Source organism: Syngnathus leptorhynchus, chromosome 11, assembly GCF_054491065.1.
Source record: "Syngnathus leptorhynchus isolate UIUO chromosome 11, UIUO_Slep, whole genome shotgun sequence".
Classification (NCBI taxonomy): Eukaryota; Metazoa; Chordata; class Actinopteri; order Syngnathiformes; family Syngnathidae; genus Syngnathus; species Syngnathus leptorhynchus.
In genome coordinates this window covers 9,147,408-9,171,883 of record NC_141205.1, presented here as the reverse complement: position 1 = coordinate 9,171,883, position 24,476 = coordinate 9,147,408, and the positions used below count along the sequence as shown (strand labels likewise).

General features: G+C 42.5%; 2 protein-coding genes across 3 annotated transcripts; both read left to right on the top strand.

Moving 5' to 3' along the window:
- The first annotated feature begins 242 nt into the window (after nt 1–242).
- On the top strand, nt 243–1,802 carry LOC147049397 (protein shisa-5-like). The gene is made up of 5 exons (XM_085924703.1): nt 243–342; nt 459–615; nt 686–849; nt 1,085–1,225; nt 1,449–1,802. The coding sequence occupies exons 1-5, from the start codon at nt 276–278 to the stop codon at nt 1,538–1,540; spliced, it is 621 nt and encodes a 206-aa protein (XP_085780829.1). The 5' UTR covers nt 243–275; the 3' UTR covers nt 1,541–1,802.
- Nucleotides 1,803–4,066: 2,264 nt separating this feature from the next.
- itga7 (integrin, alpha 7) lies at nt 4,067–24,121 on the top strand. Of its 2 annotated transcripts, XM_085923911.1 has the most exons (26): nt 4,067–4,289; nt 12,716–12,843; nt 13,032–13,111; nt 13,186–13,441; nt 13,810–13,941; nt 14,451–14,558; nt 16,945–17,152; nt 17,281–17,477; nt 17,587–17,675; nt 17,750–17,877; nt 17,955–18,050; nt 18,137–18,198; nt 18,311–18,480; nt 18,600–18,749; nt 18,868–18,983; nt 19,137–19,323; nt 19,406–19,480; nt 19,673–19,752; nt 19,847–19,924; nt 20,064–20,166; nt 20,244–20,435; nt 20,583–20,699; nt 20,788–20,901; nt 20,966–21,064; nt 21,244–21,369; nt 22,566–24,121. In XM_085923911.1, exons 1-26 carry the CDS (start codon nt 4,096–4,098, stop codon nt 22,716–22,718), a joined length of 3,438 nt encoding a protein of 1,145 aa, XP_085780037.1. In that variant the 5' UTR covers nt 4,067–4,095; the 3' UTR covers nt 22,719–24,121. The 2 variants fall into 2 exon arrangements, with proteins under 2 accessions (XP_085780037.1, XP_085780038.1); XM_085923912.1 differs by lacking the exon at nt 14,451–14,558.
- The last annotated feature ends 355 nt before the right edge of the window (nt 24,122–24,476 follow it).

Genomic DNA, 24,476 nt, shown 5'->3' with positions numbered 1-24,476 from the left:
TGTTTGGGTTGTTTTGGCAAGCAGGACCCTTGAAGCCCTCAAAGAAACAAACTATCATTGATATGGATCAATATCAGCTTTCCACAATACCCTGAGTTGCCTTTCCTGGTGCAAGACCTAATGTGAAATTCATAAAACTGCTTATGAATTTATTTTGATACAATTTCATTGTAGCGATGATTAATTGAACAGAGCCGGTTCTCAGCTGGAATGTCGTTGGGCGACTAAAGCTGCTGGGTGGGACAGGAACACACACAGTGTGTGTCTTTGCAGTAATGGTGTCGGCCGTTTTGTCCTTTCTAGTCTTCGTGTCCTGTGTCCTCTTTCTACCAACTATATGGGGTGAGTAAACTTTATGGTGTATCTTTCTTTTAGCCCCGAAATGGCTCCCATTATGGATATGAAAGCAAATATATATTCTGTCATGCGCTCCCAATATGTCTTGGCTTGTCCGTCAGCTGGCGACTGTTCCAGCTACTGGGACGAAAGCGGCGTTCATCACGATGGTCTCCAGTGTGGTGGGATGTACTGCTGTGGAACCTGCAGCAAGAAATATTGCTGCATTAAAGAGCAAAGTCGGCTAACTCAAGAGCAACAGGAACTCTGTGATGATAGGTAGGATAAAGTTGCAACCAAAAGTATTCAAATGCTTCTGTTGACAGCTGCTAATGGTTCATCTGTGCAGGCCTCGCTTTGCAAAGTTCTCCAGGCCTGTTATAGTTTTAAGCAGCATCCTCGGTACGGTCATTCCCATTCTCTTCTGCGTGGGTCTCATTACCTGCTTTGTGGTTCCATGCTGCTGTCTGTACAAAAAGTGCAGGAAACAAGACAACTCAAGGCGACGTCGAAGTGAGATACTTTCTTTGTTCACTAAACACATTATTAGAAACACACCACACCAGCAAACAAAATGCAGAAAGTATGTCGAGTGGTTATAAAAAGTCTACACACCCCTCATCAAAAATGATGAATTTTATGATGGAGTAATCTTACAATATATTTTTTTCTGACAAAACTCCCAAAAAAAAGTACAATTATTTGCTTGTTGTTGTCTCCCACTGACTAAGAATAACATTTTATGCAGATGTGACATCAACCTTTGTCGCCGCACCACATCAGCCGGCCTCCCCGCCACAGCCGTCCCATCCTAGCTACCAGCCTGTGCCTGTCCATGGAGGCCCCACCATGCCCACTGCACCGGTGGTCCCACCATACATTGGACCCGGTGAGTTCTTACTTCGACCTGAAATGATGAGTATGCAATCTGTCTTAGTTGCCGAGTCTGGTTCATTGCACAAAAATATCTTTGTCATTTAAAAAAAAAAATTATGTAAAATTATATCATATGCGTATTGTCCCTCACTTTATTATGGAAATATAAGAAAAAATAACTTTTTGTTGAACTGATTTTTGTCATTACATCATGGGATGTGATCTATTTGTTTTAGCTCCTCCAGCATACACTCCACTTCCTCTACCACCACGTCCAAATGAACATCCCCAACCTCCCTACAATCCTACCTACGGCTTCAAACCCTAAATCGGAAAGAGGTCTGCTTGTCATCAGGGTCTGAAATCATTTGGTATTTTCATTTTCAGGGACATTTAAACCTACGCACAGCAAACAGCTTAAAGTCATTGTGAATAAGTAACATCTTAAATGAGCATATCTTCAAAAATGCCAACTTGGGTGATTCTGTAATGACAGAGTGGACAAGATTCAATGAAACTTATAGAGCACAAGTGTAAATATCTTTTTCGCAACTATCCACTGTGGAAGCCTCAAATAAAAGAAGACAAAAAACGTCATGCTTGAAAAGCACAGAGTTTCTTGCTCCATCCTGTCTGGTGTCTCGACATGCCCGCAATTAGCCCAAGACACCACTAGAGGTCACTGTTGTCACACTTTCAGAGGCCACAAGTTGCCCTTGCTGATACATTTAATAATGATGTCACATTTCCTGTTGTTTCCCGTGGTTTTAAATCATCAAGCCCTCAAGAACATAGCTCTCGGATGTTTGTTTGGACTTGATCCACTGTTGTCAGCCAACATTTTGACAAGGTGACATCTCTGTATTATAATTGATATGCTACTTACATCCTTCCTCTTCGATATCCCAAGGTGTGCATCCAGTGTGGGAAAACATCTGCATTCAGCTCAGCCTCCTTGAGGAAAGTGTAGTTAAATAGTCTGCAAGGATTTCATTCCGTAATAAGAAGCACCCCACCCTCTTACAGCCCCCTCGGCCTAGAGTCGATGAATCAATACAGTAATACTGCTGACTATGGATGGAGGGCTAAAGCAGGAAAAATGACCCTGCCCGTATGTGCTGCCTGCTTGAGGTTTAAAATAGGCTCTCTCCTTGAGGTGGTGCTTTGACTGCTAATGAGTCTTTGCATCATGATGCTGCTGTCCATTATTGCCTGTTTTTAGTCTTGAAGCCTTCTATGGCTTTTCTTATAAAAAAAATTAACGTCCTTCAAGTCACACGAATAGCAGTTCAACCTGTATTTTAAGGAGTAATACGCAACCAAAAGCATTTTGTTGAAAGCTAAATGCCCTATAAAAACAAAAGTGACTTGCATGTACAAACAAACTCCCAAATAGTCATACACAACTTTACCACACACTTGCTAGACCAATCTGACAGGGGAAATGTCATTTTAGAATTATATATATTTATATATACACCCACCCCTCCCAATTTTCTACATGTAAGGCATAAATAGAATTTTTTAAATAGAACAGTGCAGCATAGCTCTGTTTGTTTTAAAACATCCTGCTGGCTATCGCTCTGTTGTCATGGCATTAAACAGTCTGAAGCGTGAAGCTAACGTGCTACAAGCATGCTCACACAATATGTCACAAACTTTATTGCATGCAACAGTTGGTGACAGCTGCACACAAGCAGTCATCAGGTGGTCCTACTGCAGCTGACAACACACAAGTGGGATGTGAAGTAGTTGCAAAAGTCAACAATGTGTGGACAGACATTTCCCACCATTCTGTCTTCTCACAGGACCCATTAAAGTCCAACTTTTTGTATCTTAACGTCATAGGCACTGAAGACGTTCTAATTTAGTCCAGATTGTGTGCGTGGGTGTGTGCATGTTATTTCCTGTCCATCATTTCTTTTATGCTGTACAATATAGTGTTGTAATCTGATAACCCGTTAAGCAATATATATTAGAACACAAATGGAGGAGCAACACCTGTAGACAGATAATGTTACAATGCTCACTGGCATGTATCTCCAAATAATTACTAAAATTATTGCATCCTATACAGTACAGTATACAGTAAATCCATGTCTGAGGGTGGAACACAATGCCACCAAATTCAAGCAAGGATTTTATTGCTAAAATTTTCACTCATTTCATTGATCGTGGTCATGGAACAAATTAAGTCATACTAAGCAATTAACTATTAAGGAAGTATAATAAAAAATAAAATGATTGCAAATTGGAAGTGAAACCTTCACACATAAAAAAAAGAACACTGGGAGTGTTTCCCAAATAATACAACCCCCAAAACATTAAAATATTACATAAAAAAAAAAAAAAAGTTTTCAAATGTCTTGTAGGACAACAATTCTCTTCAACCCAACTTTTTTTTAAGCATTTCGATAAGGGCCGTGTGAACCGAGCAGATAAATAAATTCGTCTGGTGTATTTTTATATATTTATTTTTTCTTCACCCACTCTGTCTCTATTCAATCGCCTCCAAGTACCTTGACAACCTTGCCTGGTATTTTGGCAGCAGTCCTTTGAGTGTTGCTGTCAGCTGAGAGTGTGTGTGTATGTGTGTGTGTGTAAGGATGGAGGGGGGGGGGGGGGGGGGGGGGGAGAAGTGAGCGGGGCTATTCAAGGCACTTGTCCTCCCTCATCTCCCTCGGGTGCACAGAGGAGCAGGAGAGGGGAGGAGGCGCATACTGCACACTTGCACTCTGGTAGCCGACGGGAGCACATTGAGCCCAGCCTGCTCCCCCACCTTCACACCGACTGCACCAAAAAGCCGCAACAAGAGGATTTCCCGCCGCAGGAGCAGGAATTCCTCCTCGGACATTCTTCTAGTTCTGCTCTTGAAGCTTCGGCATGGCAGGAGGGGTTCTGGGTGGACACCTTGGGACCAGGATGGGTCTCCTGTGGGCTCTGTTGATGCTCCTCAACCACGTGGGGGCTTTCAACCTGGATACTACTCACACGCTGCATAAACTGGGAGACCGAGGGACCTTTTTTGGTTTCTCTCTTGCTCTACACCAGCAACTCACCCCAGAACCACAGAGCTGGTGAGTTTACAACTTCTGTGTGGTGTGCACCTGTTCCAGCACTATAGGGGAAGCTTTTACCGCCTCCCTTTCACCACTTATCACATCCATAAATCAAAAAAAGTGCTTTACATGCTTAAATACACTCAACCCAAAGTAGTATTAATATAGCACATTTTATACTCAATGTAAGCTATATTGTCACAAACAATAGTTCCTTGAGATTTGAATGTTGAGTTTTTTTGTTTTGTTTTTAAATATTAACCATCTTCTACTCAACTCAGCTCATGACACCAATCTTCAAAAATGATATGTAATACCATTCCCAGTTAAAATGAGGCAACTTTTTTCTTGGTGTTGGAATGTTTGAATGTTATCTTTGTCTATTGTCAGGACAGGCATAATTCATTTGGGCATAGCAGTTGAATGTGCTCTGTGCATTCAACTAATAGACTGAACGAGAAGTCAAGGGCGAATAGGAGCATATGTGATGAATCAGCAGACATTGGAGATTGTTTCATTCAACACGTCTTCAAGGTTTATTGATTGTCATCAGTGTTCCCGCACCCGAGAGTTGACGTATACTTTCTGTAAAATCAGGTCTTGACTCAGCTACTGCTTCGTGTACAGTTTAATCCTGCACTCTTTTTTTTGTTCATTTGAGCATCACTTTAGAAGTGTTGCCAAAACAGCAAGTGAGTGGGACATCTGGGCTTTATGCAGAGATACCATTCTAAAAACCGATTAGTATTAAGCTCTGTATTGATTTGAAACATGCAGATCACTCACTGTGCCCTTTTTAATTTTGCTTCTAAAGGAAAAAGTCGTACAACTTGCATAAACACTCACACAAGTATAAAAGGAAGTTAGAATTAGTATAAACATTGTCATATTGAAATTGCAAAAATATATATAGTATATAGCCCCCCCCCCCCCCCCCCCCCCCGCTAATGCAAGTATTCCTCCAAGCATCAACTACCCGCTTTAGCTGCACTGCAGTCATGCTGTCGCCTGCTCAGACCAACTCTGTGACATCAGACATAAAGCCACCGTGAAGAATCTAATAGTGTATATTTATTGCGCAGCAGCATGGCTCCAACTTATTTTAAAAAGTGACTCGAGCCAAAAGTGTCACATTGCTTCTCTGTGGAAGAACCTGAAGAGAGTCAAAGAAGCGATGGCTTGGATGGTGTGTAACATGGCTGCTCGTAACATCACTCCATCGCTATGTATGGACGACTCGATATATTTAGCAAAATACACCTGACTGCATGTGCTTACTTTTAATGGCCACAATATTAGGTCTACAATTGAATAGATGTGCTTCCGTTAACTTGGATACGATAAATATGAATAAAAAATTGACATTTTTAAATGGGCTTTTGATGTGTTTACAGTAACAATAAACATATCAAAGCTATGTGTTACATTACGGGTCCAATTCCCTGAAATCACGATATCAGTATCACAACCTCAGCAGCAACTTAATAGACTTCATCCTGAGAGCATACTTTATTATTCACCAAACAAATATAGGGAAACCGATTCTCTTGTATGAATAATACATTTCCATTAGGCAGTTCAGATGACACGTTCTCAAAAGCTCCGTGATGAGACATCTTGCCCCAAAGTGTTGTAATCAGATGCTCCACTGACTCATCTGGTCTTTGAATATGGCCGAGCTTTGTGTGTGACTCTTGCTTGAGGTCACTTTGTGATTGTGATATGAAGATAATGGCTTTGAAGTTCCAGACACTTCACGTGATCCAATCCGGCCCAAAACATTCCCGTCTTGACACTTGAAAAATCTTTCCATGTGTTGTTGCACTCCTGTCCTGTAGGCGTCAGTAATGAGTATTGAAAAATCGGATTTTTTTTTTCTTTCACCAAAGTTGCCATAACCAACTTGGCCCTGACACAAGCAGACTGTAATACTAACTCGCTACCATCCTCAACAGAACACTAATCAATCATTTATTTGTCGCACCATATTTCATCAAAAAAATTCCCGCAAAACTAGCGTATATACAGAAACTGCTAAGCCTAAGCATTTTATGCTGATTGGCTAACCTCTGCCTATATAATGCCTAAAACCAACTTTTAGACTTTCGAGACATCCTGTACATACTGCCCTGAAATACAGTAGACTAAGTCAAACGCTAAACCAAAACAGCAGTACTGACTGAGGCACTTCCACTACCTCTGTGTTGAGTGTAAATAAGGTAATTTGAGTTTCCGTACAGTCATTTGTTGAAAGCACAAAGATGTTTTGTAAAAATCAAAGCAGCTTTGTGAAAGATTGCCATCGGCAGAAGCCCACTCTGATGCCCGGCTTCTGGCGGTTGGTGCAACGAATTACTGTAGTGTCTTTGTTCCGCGTCACACGCACAATCTCCTCAGTGTGAGCACAAATACTGGCTTCTATGACTTGGCCTTAGTGGAGGTCTGCTGGCATCTCCAAGCAGCTTGACAATCTGCTGTTGCCACTGCTGTCAGACAGACGACGGAGGCATTTGAGTGGGAGTTATGTGTGGATCTGCTATTTATACTGAAATGACAAGTGCTTCCACTAATAGTTGAGCACATGGCCAAGACAGGAAACTCCCTGTGTTCAAACTTCCAGCTGTCTATCTGAATAGCAAATTTAACGTTGTACTTTGTCCGACTTTCCACACAACCTCGCGGGCGGGAGTCTCAAATTGGATTGGTGTTGTTTGGTGGCTGCTTATTATTATATATTTTTTTTTTACCTAAAAACTGTGTTGTAAATAGCCAAACTAAATTTTAGCCAAAAAGTAAAAACATTGATTGTGACATAATGGCTTGTGTGTGTTCAACTCATAAATGCATTATAAATAAATAAAAACCTAATAAAACGTAATGTAAATAAGTAAAATAATAATGAAATAAATAATGTTACTAAAAAGTTGAAATAAAGATGAGGCAAAAAAGGCAAAAAAAGGTAAAAATATAATCTCTTTAATAAATAAATAATTTATTATATATTTAAATAATCCATATTTTAATATATAAATAAATGTATTAACAAATTAAAGCATTTAAAAATATTCCAAGACAGAAAACAATGGCGACAATAAAAAGCTCATTCAAAATAAAAGGAATATTGATGACATCACAGAAAATCTTGCATTTAAAATATCCCATCACAGTGGCAGTCCTACTTTTATTTGATACAATCAAGCACTTACATTCTTATATGAAGCACTCATGTACTCATGTTTTACTGCCATTTGTCCGTCCGTGTAGAGCCATTGCAGCATGATATACAGCATGTAGCTTTCTTCATAGATGTGTTTGGCTCACTGCCACTGCATCAGTTATATACTGGACCCAATCCAATGAAAGTGTTAGATCCTTTTTCCGGCCTCTGTGTTTTGTTGAAAGTGAAGCGCACGCGATGCAGTGTTTTTCCCCAGCTCACAAATCATCTCTGCTATTTTGTCAGTGTGGCCTTCAAAGACATCTATTGTGCTTCATCTTCATCCTCTGAGCCCTTGAGTGTGAGCTTTTGTATACAAGAAAGCCATTTCCGCCTCTCGACAATCTCGCTGCAACATATTAATACGCTGTGATCCATCGTGTGCGTTGTAAATTGTCGGCATATTGAAGAAAAGTGACGCATGGAAAAATCCGAGATGTGAGCTGAGCCTCGATATGAGTGTCGCGCAGCCATGGAGGGACTTAAACTTTAAACTAACTTCTACATCAACTGGTTAGGCATATCCTTTCCCAGTCATAACAGTCATAACAGATGGAACCCATAAGCACAATGCAGCAAGTGACAAGAATGAGTTTGACACCTCTTTAAATGTATGTCACTATGTCGCTGCACCATTCCATCACACACAGAATGGACTTGTCGATTTGCATTACAAAAGCACAATAAAACACTCCCCTCCTTTTCCCGCCACCCCTTTGCCCTCCATCTTGGGTTAAGAACAGCCTCCCCCGCTTTTGCCCCCACCCCATCCCCAAACTCAATTCATGATCTGTCTACAGTAACTCTTGTCCCGCAGCCCATTTATGTGAAAGCCTTGGCAGTGCATCTAAGTCCTTCCTTTTTCCCACTGCTAGGAGTAAGAATTTATAGAACTCTCATCGAATACTCTTCACCGGCTGTCCATTTAGCACTCCGTCGGCCTGCCATGACCCATACAAAAGCTCGGCGGGAAGCGTTGGTGCCAGGCCCGAAAGCTTTCAGGAATATTGGAGGAGTGAGAGCGCGAGACAAAGCGCAGCGTCAGCAAGAAAAACACAACTTCAGTTGTACTGAGAGCAGGAAAACATGGCATCCTTTTTAGATAATCGGCGGTGCCATCGTTTGTTTTTGGGGTTTGATTATTTAAGTGTCATCAAGGTTGTTTGAGGAGAAAGGAAGAGGTTGACCCTGGTGGTCACATTCTCTTAATGTGGGGGAGGGTCTAACACAAACAGGAGCTGCGGGGATGAATAAGCCATGACCGGCCTCACTTTTTGATTAAATGTGTGTGTGTGTGTGTGTGTGTGTGTGTGTGTGTGTGTGTGTGTGTGTGCAAGCCTGCGGTTGAATCAATCAGGTGATAGCATCTCTTTACAGTAGCTGTCAAGTATAAGCCAGGAAATTAAACCATTTTATTTGACAGCTCTTTCTTGCATTCCGAGTCATAAATATTCCTTTTGCATACTGTCAATAATTATCATCACTAAAAAATAGCAACTAGTTAAATGCAATTATTGTGTTAACATAAAAACATTCAATATTAAATGAAATTATCTTATTAGCTTGGTGATGCTAGTGGTTAGCACATCTTTCATCTTTGAAAACTGAATTGGGTATAAGTGTGAATCTTTTTTTTAATTTTTTTTTTATATGTCCAAGAACTGCCTACAAGTGTACTTTAAAATCTCAGTAGGTAAATATCGAAATGGATTGATAAATTGATTGATAAGGAGAAGAATGACATTGAAGATTATAGAACAGATGTGAGGCCACATCATTACCTCATCTATTTCCTGAAAATGATCATTGACATGTTGATCAATAGAAGACCAACTGGTGAGATGAGTGGCTTGTTAAAGATGTATGTGACACGAAGATAGGCTAATTTCTGTCATATAATACCAAAACGCAACCGAGTTCAGCACGGCACATCTTTAGTAAATTGAGTCAAGTGAACAAAAATCTGATGGATTTGAGCTCTGTGGAAAAATAAACTATTGCACATGGTCAAAACAGACCTGGTTTTTAGCATCTGTTTGCAAAATAGAGACGGTGAATCTAATTTCACCACCCCAGGTGGAATTAGGGATCGCTATGATGCGATATATCGACCATTGCTCATTGGATTTTATGATGCTGAAAAATAGATTTGTGCATCTTATACTTTGCGGCTGTTTCATGGTAGTCTGTAATTTTTGTTCTCACTGGCATCCGCCATAGCAACTGATGGTGTAGTAGTTCATTTCCCTGACCTTGGTGTGTGTTCAGTTGCCACTCAGTGAGTCTGTCTATATTTATGTGCTGTGTGATTTACTGGAGAACTTTCTGAGGGGGATTTGCAGTTTGTCAAATGTTTTTTTTTTTTAACTGAAGCAAATCATTGCATTGAATCACCTTTCCTGGTAGTGAACCACAGTGTCCCAAAGGGGTTTTTGCATGGACTACCAGCTGTCTCTGTCCTTCTCTTTTACCCTTTTATTGTGCATTATCCATGCCCTCTGTTTTTGGTGGCACACATCATGATTCACAGCACCTCATTCTCAGCTGTTGCTTCCCGTAGATTTCCCCAAAAACAAATGTTTTAAAGACAGACAGCGGTTCGGGTATTGAGTCCTGGTTTACATACTTGGCGTATGTAGACTTTGGCTGTGTAAATACAAATTTGGGTACATAGTAAGCTCTGCATTGCTGCTCATGTTTGACTTTGCAAGTATATGTTTGTATATCCAGATCAGAGGTCACAGTTTTGCCTCGAGACAATAAGGGGAGGCCAAAAGAGCCCATCACCCCCTGCCGATCCTGCAGAGCTGCCTTCCACTGCCTCCTGTCCACTGAACACATGTTATGCGTGAGAGTAGATTTAGGGGTTCATCAATCAAAAATCCTGATGGAACTAAATTAGGTGCAACTAATGTTCCACAATTATGAACGGCTGTCAAATGATCAATCCTGGGAGTTTAAAAGTTAGTGGGATGACATTTCACCCTCAAATTTGTCCAGCTGTCCATTCATCAGAAAGAAGTGACTGATACATAACAGAAAGAATGATAGATGTATATCCAGCCATCAGAAGCCATCCAAAACAACTCTAACCCTATCTGTCCGTCCATCCATATGTCCGTCTGTGCAGCCAAAAATTCACTGTCAGAGGCGCACTGAGAAATAATCAGACGACCGTCTGTCTGTCTGTTAGAAGCATTTCATTGGTATATAGCTAAATGCGGGCCTATTCGTCTGTACGTCCATATGCCCTTCTGTCCATCCATCTCCCCATCCGTTGCAAGCATTTACTGATACATCACAAGAAGTCAGTCTATCCCTCAGAATCCACTTACTGGTATAACTCACACATTGGATAAATCCAAAATATTAGTAGTCTAGTTTGTACGATAGAATTCGGAGGAATATCAACAATTAGCATGTGATGGTCCAAAAAAAATGAAAATCAGGGTAAGTAGCACATTTTTGGATAAATTGAATTTATATGGAGGGATGTGACACCCTGGACTACAAGGCTGGAGAGCCGGCTGGAATATGCGAGTGGAGAAAATGACGGGTCACATGGTGCTTAGGGTGGATGAGGGTTAGGGTCAATGAACAATGTTTGAAGTATAAGGTTCTGCTGTGTTTTAAGAAAAAAAACCCTTTGCCTTGACAGCTTGTTTGAGCCAAATGCTTGGTGATCGTCTGGTCTTTGTCGGTTTAACACCAATTTAATTTGGGTGGCAGGTCTTGTTATCAGTCCTCCATTGTTTATCTTACATTCTGGTAAATGATAGTAAACCATAACAGCTGTTCACTTGATACCTGTGATACTACTCTTCTCTATCATTGACTTGTTGCTTTGAAAAATAACCTTCAGGCAAAATCAAATTACATTCTGGTAAATGATAGTAAACCATAACAGCTGTTCACTTGATACCTGTGATACTACTCTTCTCTATCATTGACTTGTTGCTTTGAAAAATAACCTTCAGGCAAAATCAGCGAGCATTCAGCTTGTCTATACAGTTCCATGAGATAGTTCATGCGGGTTTTTTTCCAAACAAAACCCAAGCTCACACTCAACTGCTTGATATGATCTCAGTGGATTGATGGTAGTGTACAGTACAGTCAAGATATGCCAACAATGTGTGGCACACACACAAGCATACAGACAAATAAATTTAAACCCCACAATGCTTAGTTGTGCATGTCATGTGGGTTGGCTGAAAGATGATCTGGCAGTTGAGAATGACGGTAAGACTTTCTGACTCATCGCTGAACAATGAAGAATAAAGGTGTGCAAAAGGCTGCTGTACATGAAATTAGGAGTTCAGAATGATGATTCATATGCTGCAATCCTCTAAACTCATTCGTTTTATATGACTTGAAAGCCTATTGCTAACCAAAACAGCAGCACTTACCAAACAAGTGCTATCATATTAGCAAAATGCGTAGATATTTTATGAATTATCAGATTAAAATGTATTATCAATTAGCAGTCGTATTATTTACGATGGAACGATACTGTGACCAAAGAGAGTGATTTAGTCACACTAGTGCGGCAAAGATGGAAACAAAAGCTGATCCTTGAGGCTAACTATTTTTACTTTTCCCATTTGAACTTTCCCTCATTACTTTGCCCCCCCCCCCCCTTCTCTTCTGTGTCTTGACGACTCACTTCCATGCGTCCGCCATGCCTGACAGTGTTGGCTGGAATGCGGCCCAACATTCAGTTTTTAAAATAGCCAGCTAGCCTAAGAATCTGCACTCCTAATAAGGCAGAGGGCAGCGACTCTGGCCCCCCTCCAAATATCATCACTAACCTTAGTGAGAATAAAGGCATTTGCTCGCCTTCATAATGGGTGAAGGTTGAGAGTCAAAGCAAGTTTGTGCAAACAAAATAGAGCCCATGCAGAGCTGTCCCACAGTCAAGATAATGCAAAGCTATCAACTACTTGGTCAGGCTACTTGGTCAGGTTTACTTTGGCTCACTTCATGATTCTTGTTTGCGATTGTAATATTTAGTAAATACAGGAAATCAACCACAGACCTAAATATCACAGTTAATACTACCGTGAATAATTATGCAAAGCTCCTGATATCACAAACATTAACACGTTGTGATGGCTCTAATGATTGATGTGCAGGCTGACCATCATTTGTCGATGGATTCATTTTCCAACTGGATCGATTTATTCTTATACCATCCATCAAATTAACTGTTACAATTGTGTTGTCTCAGGATTTTAGTTGGGGCGCCACAGGCTGCAGGCCAGGGTTTGTTACGCGGGAGTCGACCGGGAGCCCTGTTCAAGTGTCCTATCACACCTGAGGAATATGACTGTGAGAGGGTTGATATTGATGGTGAAGGTAAGTTTTCATTCTTTTTTTTTAAGTAGACATTGAAGTCATCAAAGAGCCAAGAACTGAAGTTGCATGTTTTTGAAATATGGAACAAATATTTTAGCCGGATCTAGTTTGAATCACATGTACCACCTTGACGCTCGGACTAGATCCTAGACTTATTTCTCATCCTGTTTTGTGTTCTTCTCCTACAGTGAATCTAAACAAGGAGAACAAGGACAACCAATGGCTGGGAGTTACTGTCAAGAGCCAGGGCATCGGAGGCAAGGTGGTGGTAAGTCAGGAACTCTTGATTAAAAAACACGTTCTTCTTCTACAGTTGTACAACACCCTGTTACCTTTCCCCAGACCTGCGCTCACCTGTACGAGCTCAGGCAGCGTGTACACCAACCCTCCGAGACACGTGATCCTATCGGACGCTGCTACGTTCTAAGCGAAGACCTGACGGAGCGAGACGACCTGGATGGAGGAGAGTGGAAGTTCTGTGAGGGCCGACCACAGGGTCACGAGCAGTTTGGCTTCTGCCAGCAGGGTTTTTCCGTCAGTTTCACCCCAGACAACAACTTCATATTGTTTGGGGCCCCCGGGACATACAACTGGAAAGGTACGGTGGCATGTATGGATTAAGTTAACCTACGAGGAAACATTTAAACACATTCACTGTACGCAGGGAAAGACATTTTCTGAATTTGGGATAAGTGTCTCAAGTCTTTTCCATATGTACCTGGATTATTTTGCTGTCTAATTGCAACTGTAAATGAATTCCTTCACAGCTAATTGACGATCTCATCTTGTTTGATTGTGACGAGGTTCCCTCATCTTTGAATCTCACTCCAGCATCCGACCAACCCAAACGTCTTTCTCCAAAACCCAAACGTCTTTCTCCAGTGTAGCCGTCCAGATGGTTTCCACCAGTGTTTTGGGAGCGTACGCTTGTTTTCCATGTCATGGCCTCACACGTTTCCATTTCAGGTGAAATGCGGGTGCAGCTGTTAAACCAGTCGCTGCCCGACCTTGGTTTCTATGATGACGGACCCTACGAGGTGGCGGATCAGAAACAACTTAATGCCCGGCTCATCCCTGTGCCCTACCACAGTTACCTGGGTAGGATTCGCCCTCTCTGCTCACTGCTGGAGAGGAAGCGAGGGTCTGGTGGAATATGGCGACCAGGGCTCAGACTGTACCCCACCGCTCTCCGATATAGCCCCAGGCCACAACTGAGTGACTCCATCTATTCCTGGAAGGTTATTTATGGCCAAAACACTCAAGGTTTTCAACTCATTCCCGGCTGGGATTTGGTGTCCGGAGTTTTTTCTGGACTGGAAATTATATTAGGCTTCAAATGATCTGATGTCAGTCATGAGACTTCGGGGTACACTCTGAACCCGGAGGGCCGTCGCTCCACCAGAGAGCCGGGAGGTTTCTGCAGGGAAAACGGCTGCCGCCCACCCACCGAAACACAGCACCAATCAGTCACGGCTTGTCTCACCTGCACCCTCCTCTCCCCCTTTCTTTTTCATTCTACCCGCCTTACCTCCCTCACATTTCACCACCCTGTCACCCTCCCTGCGCTGGTCCCTCTACCTCCTTTCCTCTCCTGTCTGGGGCCATAGGGCTCTTGTTCTTGGCTAACCCAGTTGAGGACACACTGCTGTACAAAACTCTGGAGCCCTCCAAGAAGCCCACAGCCTTTGAGGATGTAGCCCATAATAGCTACTTAGGTTTGTAGGCGTGATGTGTTGTTCTTTGGATCGGTTTGGCTTTTCCTGATCTAGAAATAGCCCTAAAACCTATTTCTTCTTCCTGTTGTTAATCCTCTCTTGCTAATGGTGTCTGGATTTCGATGTGTTGGACTTTGTCCCCTTTACTGTTAAGAGACAACCACCCTAAACACGACAGTCAATCCTTTGATTTCAATTCCACTTATCCCGTCATCTTTAGTCCATGGCGGCTGACGTTTTGTAAAAGAGCAACTTGGAGTTTGTCAGTTACACCGCAAGGTTACACGTAAAGATAGACAACCATTCACCTTTACACCATCACTACGGGGTATCTGAACCCATACCGTCTCCACCGAAGTCAAGCGAGTGGACTACTACACTATCCGTGGGTGGTTGTCTCTTGGAGCAACATTGAGTTCGTCTCCTGTGTCTGTAGGTCTTTGTCATCTCAAGTCTGCATGTAATGTACAAAAAGAGGCTTTTGCGGGGTATCTTGGTGTTGGTTATCTTGCCCCCATTCTTCTCAGTTTTCCAAAAATGTATAACTAGCATACGGTTTTGGTGTGTTTTTTTGTAGAGTGCTTACTAACAAGGATTGGCGTATCAGGTGTTTTTTTTAAGAACATTACCTTCTTTTGAGGTATGTTTAAGCAAGTGTTACGTTGAAGCTTAGTGACCCATCGTCGACTTCACAGGACGTTTTCATCGTTAACGTTGGATTGCGGTGTTCTTACGTCTCACTGACTGCGTGGATCTCCCGTAAATCTCCTAAATCACATACCTTCCAGTCCCGCTGACCCTTTTGCCCCACTCCTTATTTAGCCATCTCCTTGACAACACTAATTCCCATGTGACATTTTAGCCTTCATTTTTTTAAATAACTCACATGACCCCATTGATTCTAACAAGATGAAATGACACACCTCCATGTCTGACGAAAAAAGCCTGTGCTTATGAGAATTTGGTAGGAAGCTGTATGTAAATTTATCATTTTTTTTTAATTTATCTATTTATTTATAAAAAACAAAAGAAATTTATTGATTTATTTTTCTTATTATTACTCGTATGTAGTGTGTTTCTAAGTTGTCCAGTCTTAAAATAATGAGTTAAAATAATTGTAATTTAATAAAAAACAGTTGCAAAATGCCAGGATATAATTACAGTATATAAGTAACATCATCTTAGTTGACGGAGCAAAAGTGGAATAGGATATTTAAGAATATAGAAGTATGCAGAGTCTTGCTGAGGACATATAATTACCTCTAAGACTTAACACACAAGCATTTGTAATTGTTGTCCGTTTCCCACTCTAGTTTTATTGTTGACCTTGTAGTTGACCTGAGTTGAAAAACACCATGAGTGGCAAAAGTAGCTTCTACGACACCCCTATTATGTTTTACACTCAGACATTCCTCACCTGTCGACCTGGTGCTGCTTGTTGTTTGTCTCGGCTTTGTCGCCTCCATTTCTGTTTTTTGAAAAAGCATGTTTAGTGTCAGACGGACCATGCATCCCCCCTTTTGTCACTCACAACCTCCCCACCCAGCATGTTGTAACAAATGCATGTGGTTTGCTTCTGTTTAGATAGTTTGTTGTGATGTGTTTTTTATTGTTTGGATTTAAACGCACCACACTTGCCACCTGCCACAATCACGCTTCTCACCTTTACACGACACACACTCACACAACCACCCAACACACACACAGGGAACAAACAATGAAATACTTGGGCTAACCTAACCACAGAACACAAAACATTCATTGAAAAGAATTGAATCTCCAAGTTGGTTTGGATTTTAAAGATGTGAGTGCATCAAGACGAACCAAATTAAATCATTCGGAAATATCCAAATCCTATTTTATTGGGGAGACTAAGTGCACAATGAATGTTGATGCACCCCCTTTCAAAACAAAGCCCATTGGCCTGTTTATTTTGGTAAAACCTCGTAATTGAGCTTTTATTGTATTGTCGTTGGGGCCCATCCCCTAAAGTCATTACACCCACACAAAAGTCAAATCAAAGCTCATTTAGAGCTGTGTAATTATTATACGATTAATGTCCCACACACCCTGGAGAGTGCTCACCACAGTTTAGGAATCCCCGCTTTGGGCTATAAATCTGATTCATGTCTAGTCACAATGTTTACATGTCTCAGCTAAAATTAAGCGATGCAGACCTCGTGAGACATGAGCTGAAGCTCAATAGATCACCCCACACTGACAAGCACTAGCTGGCCCCATCAGGAGTTGGACACAAAATCAATAGTCACTTTAGGCATACATTTCATTAGTAAGAAGATGAGCACAGAGAAACCCCCCAACCACCCACCACGGTCAATACTACTAAATCTTGAGCCTAACTACCCCCTTCCGCCTCCTCCGCCAGGCTTCTCCGTGGACTCGGCCATGGGAATAATGAGCCTCGGGGAGTTGACCTTTGTGGCAGGTGCACCGCGGGCTAATCATACGGGGGCCGTGGTGTTGCTACGCAAGGACAATGTTCACCGCTTGATGCCCGAGCATATTTTCTGGGGAGAGGAGCTCGCGTCTTCTTTCGGCTACTCAGTGGCAACCACTGATCTCAACAATGATGGGTGAGGAGAGACTTTGTCTTCTATCCTTCAATTTAAAGTGAAATATGGAACTAAACCAAAGTGCTTGATGGAGACTAGTTGCAAGATACAAATTCATAATGTCTTTTTATAATTTTTCCTATTCTTAGTTGGACCGACTTGATCGTGGGAGCGCCCAATTTCTTTGACCGTAAAGCTGAGATCGGTGGTGCCGTCTACGTGTACCTAAACCCCTTTGGACACTGGGACGATCAGGCCCGGCCCATTCGTCTCAATGGGACATACGACTCCATGTTTGGCATGACGGTCAGCAACATAGGTGATTTGGACCAGGACGGATATGGAGGTGAGAGTCAAACGTCTTTTGGCTATACAAAAATCCATCCAAAAACAAGTCAAACTGAAACCAAAACTAAATATGATCAAAATCCGTGACAATTGTAACCCTGGTGCAGACATCGCCGTTGGCGCTCCGTTTGACGGGGACGGAAAGGTGTTCATCTACCGAGGCTCGGATGCAGGAATTGAAACCAAACCTGCTCAGGTAATTTTTTTTTAAGATGTGGGAAAAACGTAGAGGACTGGAACAGATCATGTTTATTCCCTGTGACTATTTAGGTGCTGGATGGCCAAGACTTTGACGTGAGGCGTTTCGGATACTCCATCTCAGGCGGCTTGGACGTGGATGAGAACCACTATCCAGACCTCGCCATTGGCTCACTCAATAATTCAGTGGTGCTCTTCAGGTATAAAAAGCAGATCCAGTTGGTGAGTCTTCTTTTAACATTCCTTTGATTATTATTATTTTTTTGTGTCCATAAAGGTCTCACCCAGTCATCCATGTGATTCGGGAAATATCCATTGACCCGGAATACATCGATCTGACACAGCAGAACTGTAAAGGCCGAGATGGAGTTTGGTAAGAGCGGATCCGAACGATCCTGTAAATTGATCTCCTCGTGTGTTCCTGATCTGTTTGCTCCCCCCTCTGCTATTTCATTGTAGCATCGAGGTCAAGGCTTGCTTTGTCTACGCCGCTCACCCAGTGCACTACTCACCACATATAAGTGAGTCCGACATAATGTTCATTTTGGTGTTGAATGGCTAATTGGTGGCTAAGTGTTGAATTCTGCTCAACCTCTGTGCTTGCTGACATTTTGATTCCTTGCCACTTTCAAGCCCTGATGGTGCGCTTTGAAGCCGACGCGGAGCGCAGGAAGCTTGGCCTGCCGCACCGCGTCAACTTCCTGGGCCGCAGTTCCCTGGAGTCCGAGTACACGCAGATCGAGGAGGTGGAGCTTCATCGGCAGAAACACCCAGCGTGTGCCACCGCTACCTTCCAACTTCATGTCAGTAAGACTTACTTGAGGATCGGGATGCTGGTTGGCACAACATGGCATATGTGCAAAATATCAATCAGTCCCATGGTGGCTCATATTTCTATATTTTGTATGCTCTCTCCACGCAGGAGAACATCCTGGACAAACTTCGACCCATCTCATTGGCCATCACCCACACCATTAAACCTGTGCCCCCGCACAGACACTCAGGAACTAAGCGGCTGGAGAGATTGGCTCCTGTGCTCAACGTGTCGCCCTCCAACACGCTACACTCGGAGGTCACTACTACTCTACGCAAAAAATTTAAAGTCACACTTGGAAAATGTCCAGTCTTCTAATTAATGTGCGTCTCAACATCTACTGTACTCGTTAGCATATCTTCTTCTTTTCTTGAAGGTGAACTTCCTGCGCGAGGGATGCGGCCCGGACAAAATCTGCCAGAGCAACCTAAAGCTGAGCTACCGCTTTGGAACGCGGCCTCTCACCTCTGACCTATTCACCCCCCTGCCAAGGTTAATGTGTGGATATAAAACATGCACTCAGAGAGGGTATTGTGGATGTTGTTGGCTGTTGCCTAGCAACAGTATGAATGGGCCTTGCCAGTCTACAGCCATTTTGGTTCAGTCTACATAGCTGTTAATCTTCACCTTGATTGTGCGTCTCAGGGACGAAGACGACGTGCAGGTTTTCTCCTTGTCCGACCAGCGCGTAGTAGCGTTGGAGATCACCGTCACCAACATGCCCTCGGACCCGCTTCGCCCCGAGGAGGACGGCGATGACGCCCACGCAGCTCAGCTGCTCGTCTCTCTCCCGAGAACACTCTCCTACGCCGGCTCTAGGGTGCCCGCTCAGGTGCCATAAAAAGAAAAGAAAAAAAAGTTCCATAGGATGCACTATGTTGATATTTTCGTGGAATTTTATGACTCACTTCTAGATGAGGTGTCAAGCCAACCAAAATGGCTCCGACGTAGAATGTGACCTGGGGAACCCCGTGAAAAGAAACACAAAGGTGAGCTTAATCAGTTGGAGTGAACATTTTGTTATAGCGACAATTAAAATTAAAATAAAAAAATAGCTAATTTAAAAACATGTAAAATATCATTAAATCTTGTTTGTATAATTATTTTAATAACATTTATTTTAATATTATGCGCTAATAAGAATACATCTGTTTAATTTATTTTTATTTATTTTTTTAAAGTTAAAATTCATCATCAACTTGAGCACGGCCAACATCACCATTGAAACTACAGAGTTGACCGCTGACCTCCAACTGACGACGCAAGTATCTTTTCTCTGTCCATTTTCAAAATGGCAACATATTATACTATATCAGATAATGATTTTATCATTTACATCCATTCTTGATCAACAGCATCAGTGAGCAGCCTGACCTCGCACCTATCACAGCGATGGCGAAAGTTGTAATAGAGCTCCCTCTGTCTGTCAGTGGGTAAGTAACACTCACAATATTAGGTACACCCTATGTTAGGAAGCGAATAAAAATGTCAGACCGGTATTCCTGAATCAATGTAAATAATTGTTTTGCATATATGCAAGCTTGCTACTGATGCGATTGTGTGTTGCTGCAGGCTGGCTCATCCTCATCAGCTGTTCTTCAGCGGTGCTGTTAGGGGCGAAAGCGCCATGATCAGTCTGGAGGATGTCGGCAGCCCCGTGGACTTTGAATTTGTGGTGAGGAACCTCAACTTCATAAATGAGTTCATTTTTATGCTTCAATCAGGGGGTAAAATATCCCCCTCCCTTCTCAGGTGGCCAATCCTGGTCAAGCTCTGCAAACATTTGGCTCTGCCTTCCTCAACATAATGTGGCCCTATGAACTGGACAATGGCAAGTGGCTCCTGTACCCGGCCAGTCTGAACTTTGATGGATCCCAATGCACTCCTGCGGGGGCGATCAACCCTTTAAGTCTATATGCACCTGCGCAGCCTGTCAATCAAACGGTGAATATGATAGGACAGGAGGTCCATAAATTCATCACGCATGTAGAATGAACCACACCTGGAGTACAATATTGCCATTCAAAGTCATTTCAACGGGGAGAATTGAAGGTATGGTCAAAAATGTAAAGATTTTTTCATGTTCACAAGGTCGGACGAACTCGTCGCTCTCACCCGGATCTCGAAGGGCAGGAAATGAACGGTGGCAGCGTGAAACGAAGCGCTCCGGCTGTGGCTGCTTCCGAGAGGCGCAAGTCACTCAAGTTGGTAAGAGGAGAAAGAAATAATGCAATCATCACACGCTAAAGCCGGTAGTTTTCCTTTATGATGATGGATTGTTGTTTTGGTGTGACAGGATTGTCTCCTGGGGTCAGCGCGTTGCGTGCTCTTGCAGTGCCCCCTCCACAGCTTCTCTGGGCAGGCGGTGCTCAGGATTCATGGAAGGCTGTGGAACAGCACTTTCATTGAGGTACAATTTGTGTGGACTCTCAATTTTTGTTTCTTCACACAACACCTACCATGTGTTGTTTCAGGAATTCCCGGCTGTCAGTGCTCTGGAGTTGCTCGTCAGAGCAGAAATCACCGTCAAGTCCACCATCAAACATCTGCTCCTCAGGGATGCTGAAGCGCAGGTATGAATGAGTGAAATTAAATATTGTATTTAGGAATGACTGAACTCTTTATCATTCTTATTTTTTTGTCAATGGCAACTTTTAATGCCCAATTTAATACATGAATTCATCACCCGACAGGATGTCAGCTTTCCATAATATCAACTCTGTTCTCTTTGAATGCTTCTCATGTTTTGCAGGTTCCAGTGATGATCTATCCCGAGCCCGGTCTAGTGGACCAGTACTCAATCCCCTGGTGGATCATCCTCATCGCCATCCTGGCTGGCATCTTTCTGTTGACCCTGCTGATCTGCTTACTGTGGATGGTAATGACATCATCACCTACAACTACTCAAATCTGTCGTTTCATTCCAATTTATGAATTTTGCAACTGAAGGGTGCCGAAGGCGGCAAACATTGTTAGAGGATTTTAGCAGTCTTACAAAAACATTTTGGCTACTTTGTGGCTATTTTCTCCTTTTCACCGCTGAAAATCTTCCTTGCTCTCTTTCACTTCCTCCCTTTTCGAATCCCAGTGTGGCTTCTTCAAGCGCAGCGAGAAGCGCCAACACTATGACACGGAGTACTACCGCGCCCATTTGGGCGTCCAGCCCTCGGAGGTGGAGAAGCAGGCCTCGGAACTGGAATGAGAACACATTTCAGTCGGGCCTGCTTTCTCCCCTCCTTCTCCCTCCGTCCAAGCGGTAAAGATGGTCGCCACGCGGTTGATATTACGTCACGCCCGCCGGCGTTTTGAAACGCTTGCTGTGCTGTGTTGCTTTGGATTGTCTGCATTTGTCACACACTTGCTTGGCTTGTCACACTTGCACAAGTAAATTACCGTATTTTCCGGACGATAAGGTGCACCTAAAAACCAAATATTTTCTCAAAAGCCGACAGTGCGCCTTATAGTCCGGTGCGCCTTATATATGGACCAAATTCCTAAATTTAAACTGGCCCGAAGCATTGTGTCATGAAATCAATCATAAGTGGACCGCTGAAGACTATGAATCATGAATCAAAAAGACTATGGATCATTATTTTGTGATTATAAAGTAATTTGTTGCATCTGAAGTTGAAATAAAAAAAGATAAAATGGAGAATGATTTGATTTGGATTAAAAATCTGACACGATGCATTAATGGTGTGCCTTGTAGTCCGGTGCGCCTTATATAAGGACAAAGTTTTAAAATGGGCCATTCATTGAAGGTGCGCCTTATAGTCCGGTGCGCCTTATAGTCCGGAAAATACGGTCCTGCAAAATGTGTTAATGACACAATCAACAGTTGCTTAAGGTGTTTCCTAAGAGCACGTTGGCGGTGTGTTAGTGTGTGGAATAACAACACGGATTTACAAAGTATGCCGGTCGTCACTTCTCTACTATTTTTTTCTCCCGTCCCCAGTTTTCACTAGTGTGTCTAGTTCAGAATGGAGCTTCCAAAATGGCGCGGAAACCCGACCTTCCCAAACACTAATTGAATATGCTAATTGTGTGTATTACTACTTTCCATCCCCCATCCAGTGTGGTTTCTTCCGACGGGCCCACCACAAAGAAAAACTGCCTCAGTACCACGCAGTGAAGATCCCTCGCCAGGAGCGGCCGCAGTTCCAGACAGAGAAATCCGGTGTTCATAAAAAGGAATGGGCCACACACTGGAATGACGGGACTTCATAAAAACCACAAAGCACCCACAAGCACCCTCCTCCTTCTGAGCGTGCCACTCATTTGGAACCCCGACAAACGGAAGCGTTGACACGTGCGCGTTGTCTCTGACTGGATCTTGAGCGCGCACGATACATGGAGTGACTGCACGGCCACTGTGGAGTATTTGAATCATACTATATAGTGATTGTAAAAGATATGGGACTATGATGAGATAGCCTTTGACAAGGACTATGTTTTTTGTTTGTTTAGTTTTTGTTTTGCCTGAACTGCTGTAGCACTGATGACTGGTATGGGCAATTTTTATATGATGATATTTGTTGTAGTGTCTGTAAGGCAGACCTGTCAAAATGGCTGAAAATCAGTTACCCAGAAAAGTGCTGCATTTTTCTTTTTTGCTAATTTGTGGGTTGGTCCTCAACCCAAACGTGGGTGTGGCAGAAACTTGAAAACATGTGATTTATGGACAGGTACCTACGTTCAGACCTGACCAAAATCTCGGACGTAGTCCAGTTTGATCCCTGATACCCGGAGACATGCATGCTACGTCATACCAATGGCATCCCTCAGCAGACCAGTAATGACCACAAAAATCATAGAAATCATATTAAAATCTGTGCACAATTAGCACGAGAGAAATAGATGAATGGGGGAGTTGATAACTTGACCTATGTGACCTGTTTAAATCACAAATCAATTTTGCTTCGATTCAGCATCACCTGCTGGATGTGTTTGCTCATAGCAGGATATGGCCCCGATGCAAATTGACTGTAAGGGGGAGTCTTCACCTTAATGAAAGGAATTTAATAAAACAATGCAAATTGCACTTTCACACTTGGCAGGGGTGAGAAAATTACCCTTACAGTTTTCGTCGAGCATGTGTGTGTCAACATTTTCTTAATTTCACTGTTGAACTTTTTCTTCCTATCAATTTCAATAATTCACGTTCAGTCATCTTAAATTGTAGAATTAATTATTGGATCAGTCTTTTCACCGCTTGAGCATCTTTAAGCATTTGCCAGACTGAGACTGTTTGCTGCTGATGACAATCACTTCATTTTTTGTCACTATGGACACGTCAGAGAAAACGGCAGATTTTAATCATTGCTTAACCACAAAAATCATGATTTGTCATGAATTTCTTTTTGTGTGTGGTTTTTTTTTTTGCGTTTGAATTAATGTGGCTTGACTGCAAAAGATAGTTAAATGTGGTTAAATTGCAACATGTAACAAAAAAAGTGCTTCTTTCTTTTTGTTTGTAAATTCCGAAATAGATCCGACAGTTTTTGCAATTCATGCAATCCATTATACGTTTTATTGTGGCAGATATGATCTAAGTGAAATGGAAAAAATGTGCTCTTTTTTGTTTATATCCCAAGTTAGGTCTCTGGAGTTCCATCAAGTGTGAAATTAAACAACCACGTAAACCTTTTATCTGTTCCACGCAAGTGCCATTCATTTGTAGTGTTGACGCACAGGAAGATAAACACAACATCGATGCGAGAAGGTAAGCAGAGCTGCACTAGGTTTTGTCAAATACACAGATTGCTCGGTTGAAGTAAGTGAGGCGGTGGTGATGTATACATTGTTGTCCGTGGAGTATTTTGATGCGCCACGAGAGAAAGTAGAATCCATGTCAATGTCGGGACGTGTCCAGCAGAGGACCTACTACACTAAGCAAATTGATGATGTTGCTCCTGAAGGAACATGCAAGGAAATGGCTGTGATTCACACGGCATTTCCTGCGTTCCTCAACAATATTCTCCCTTA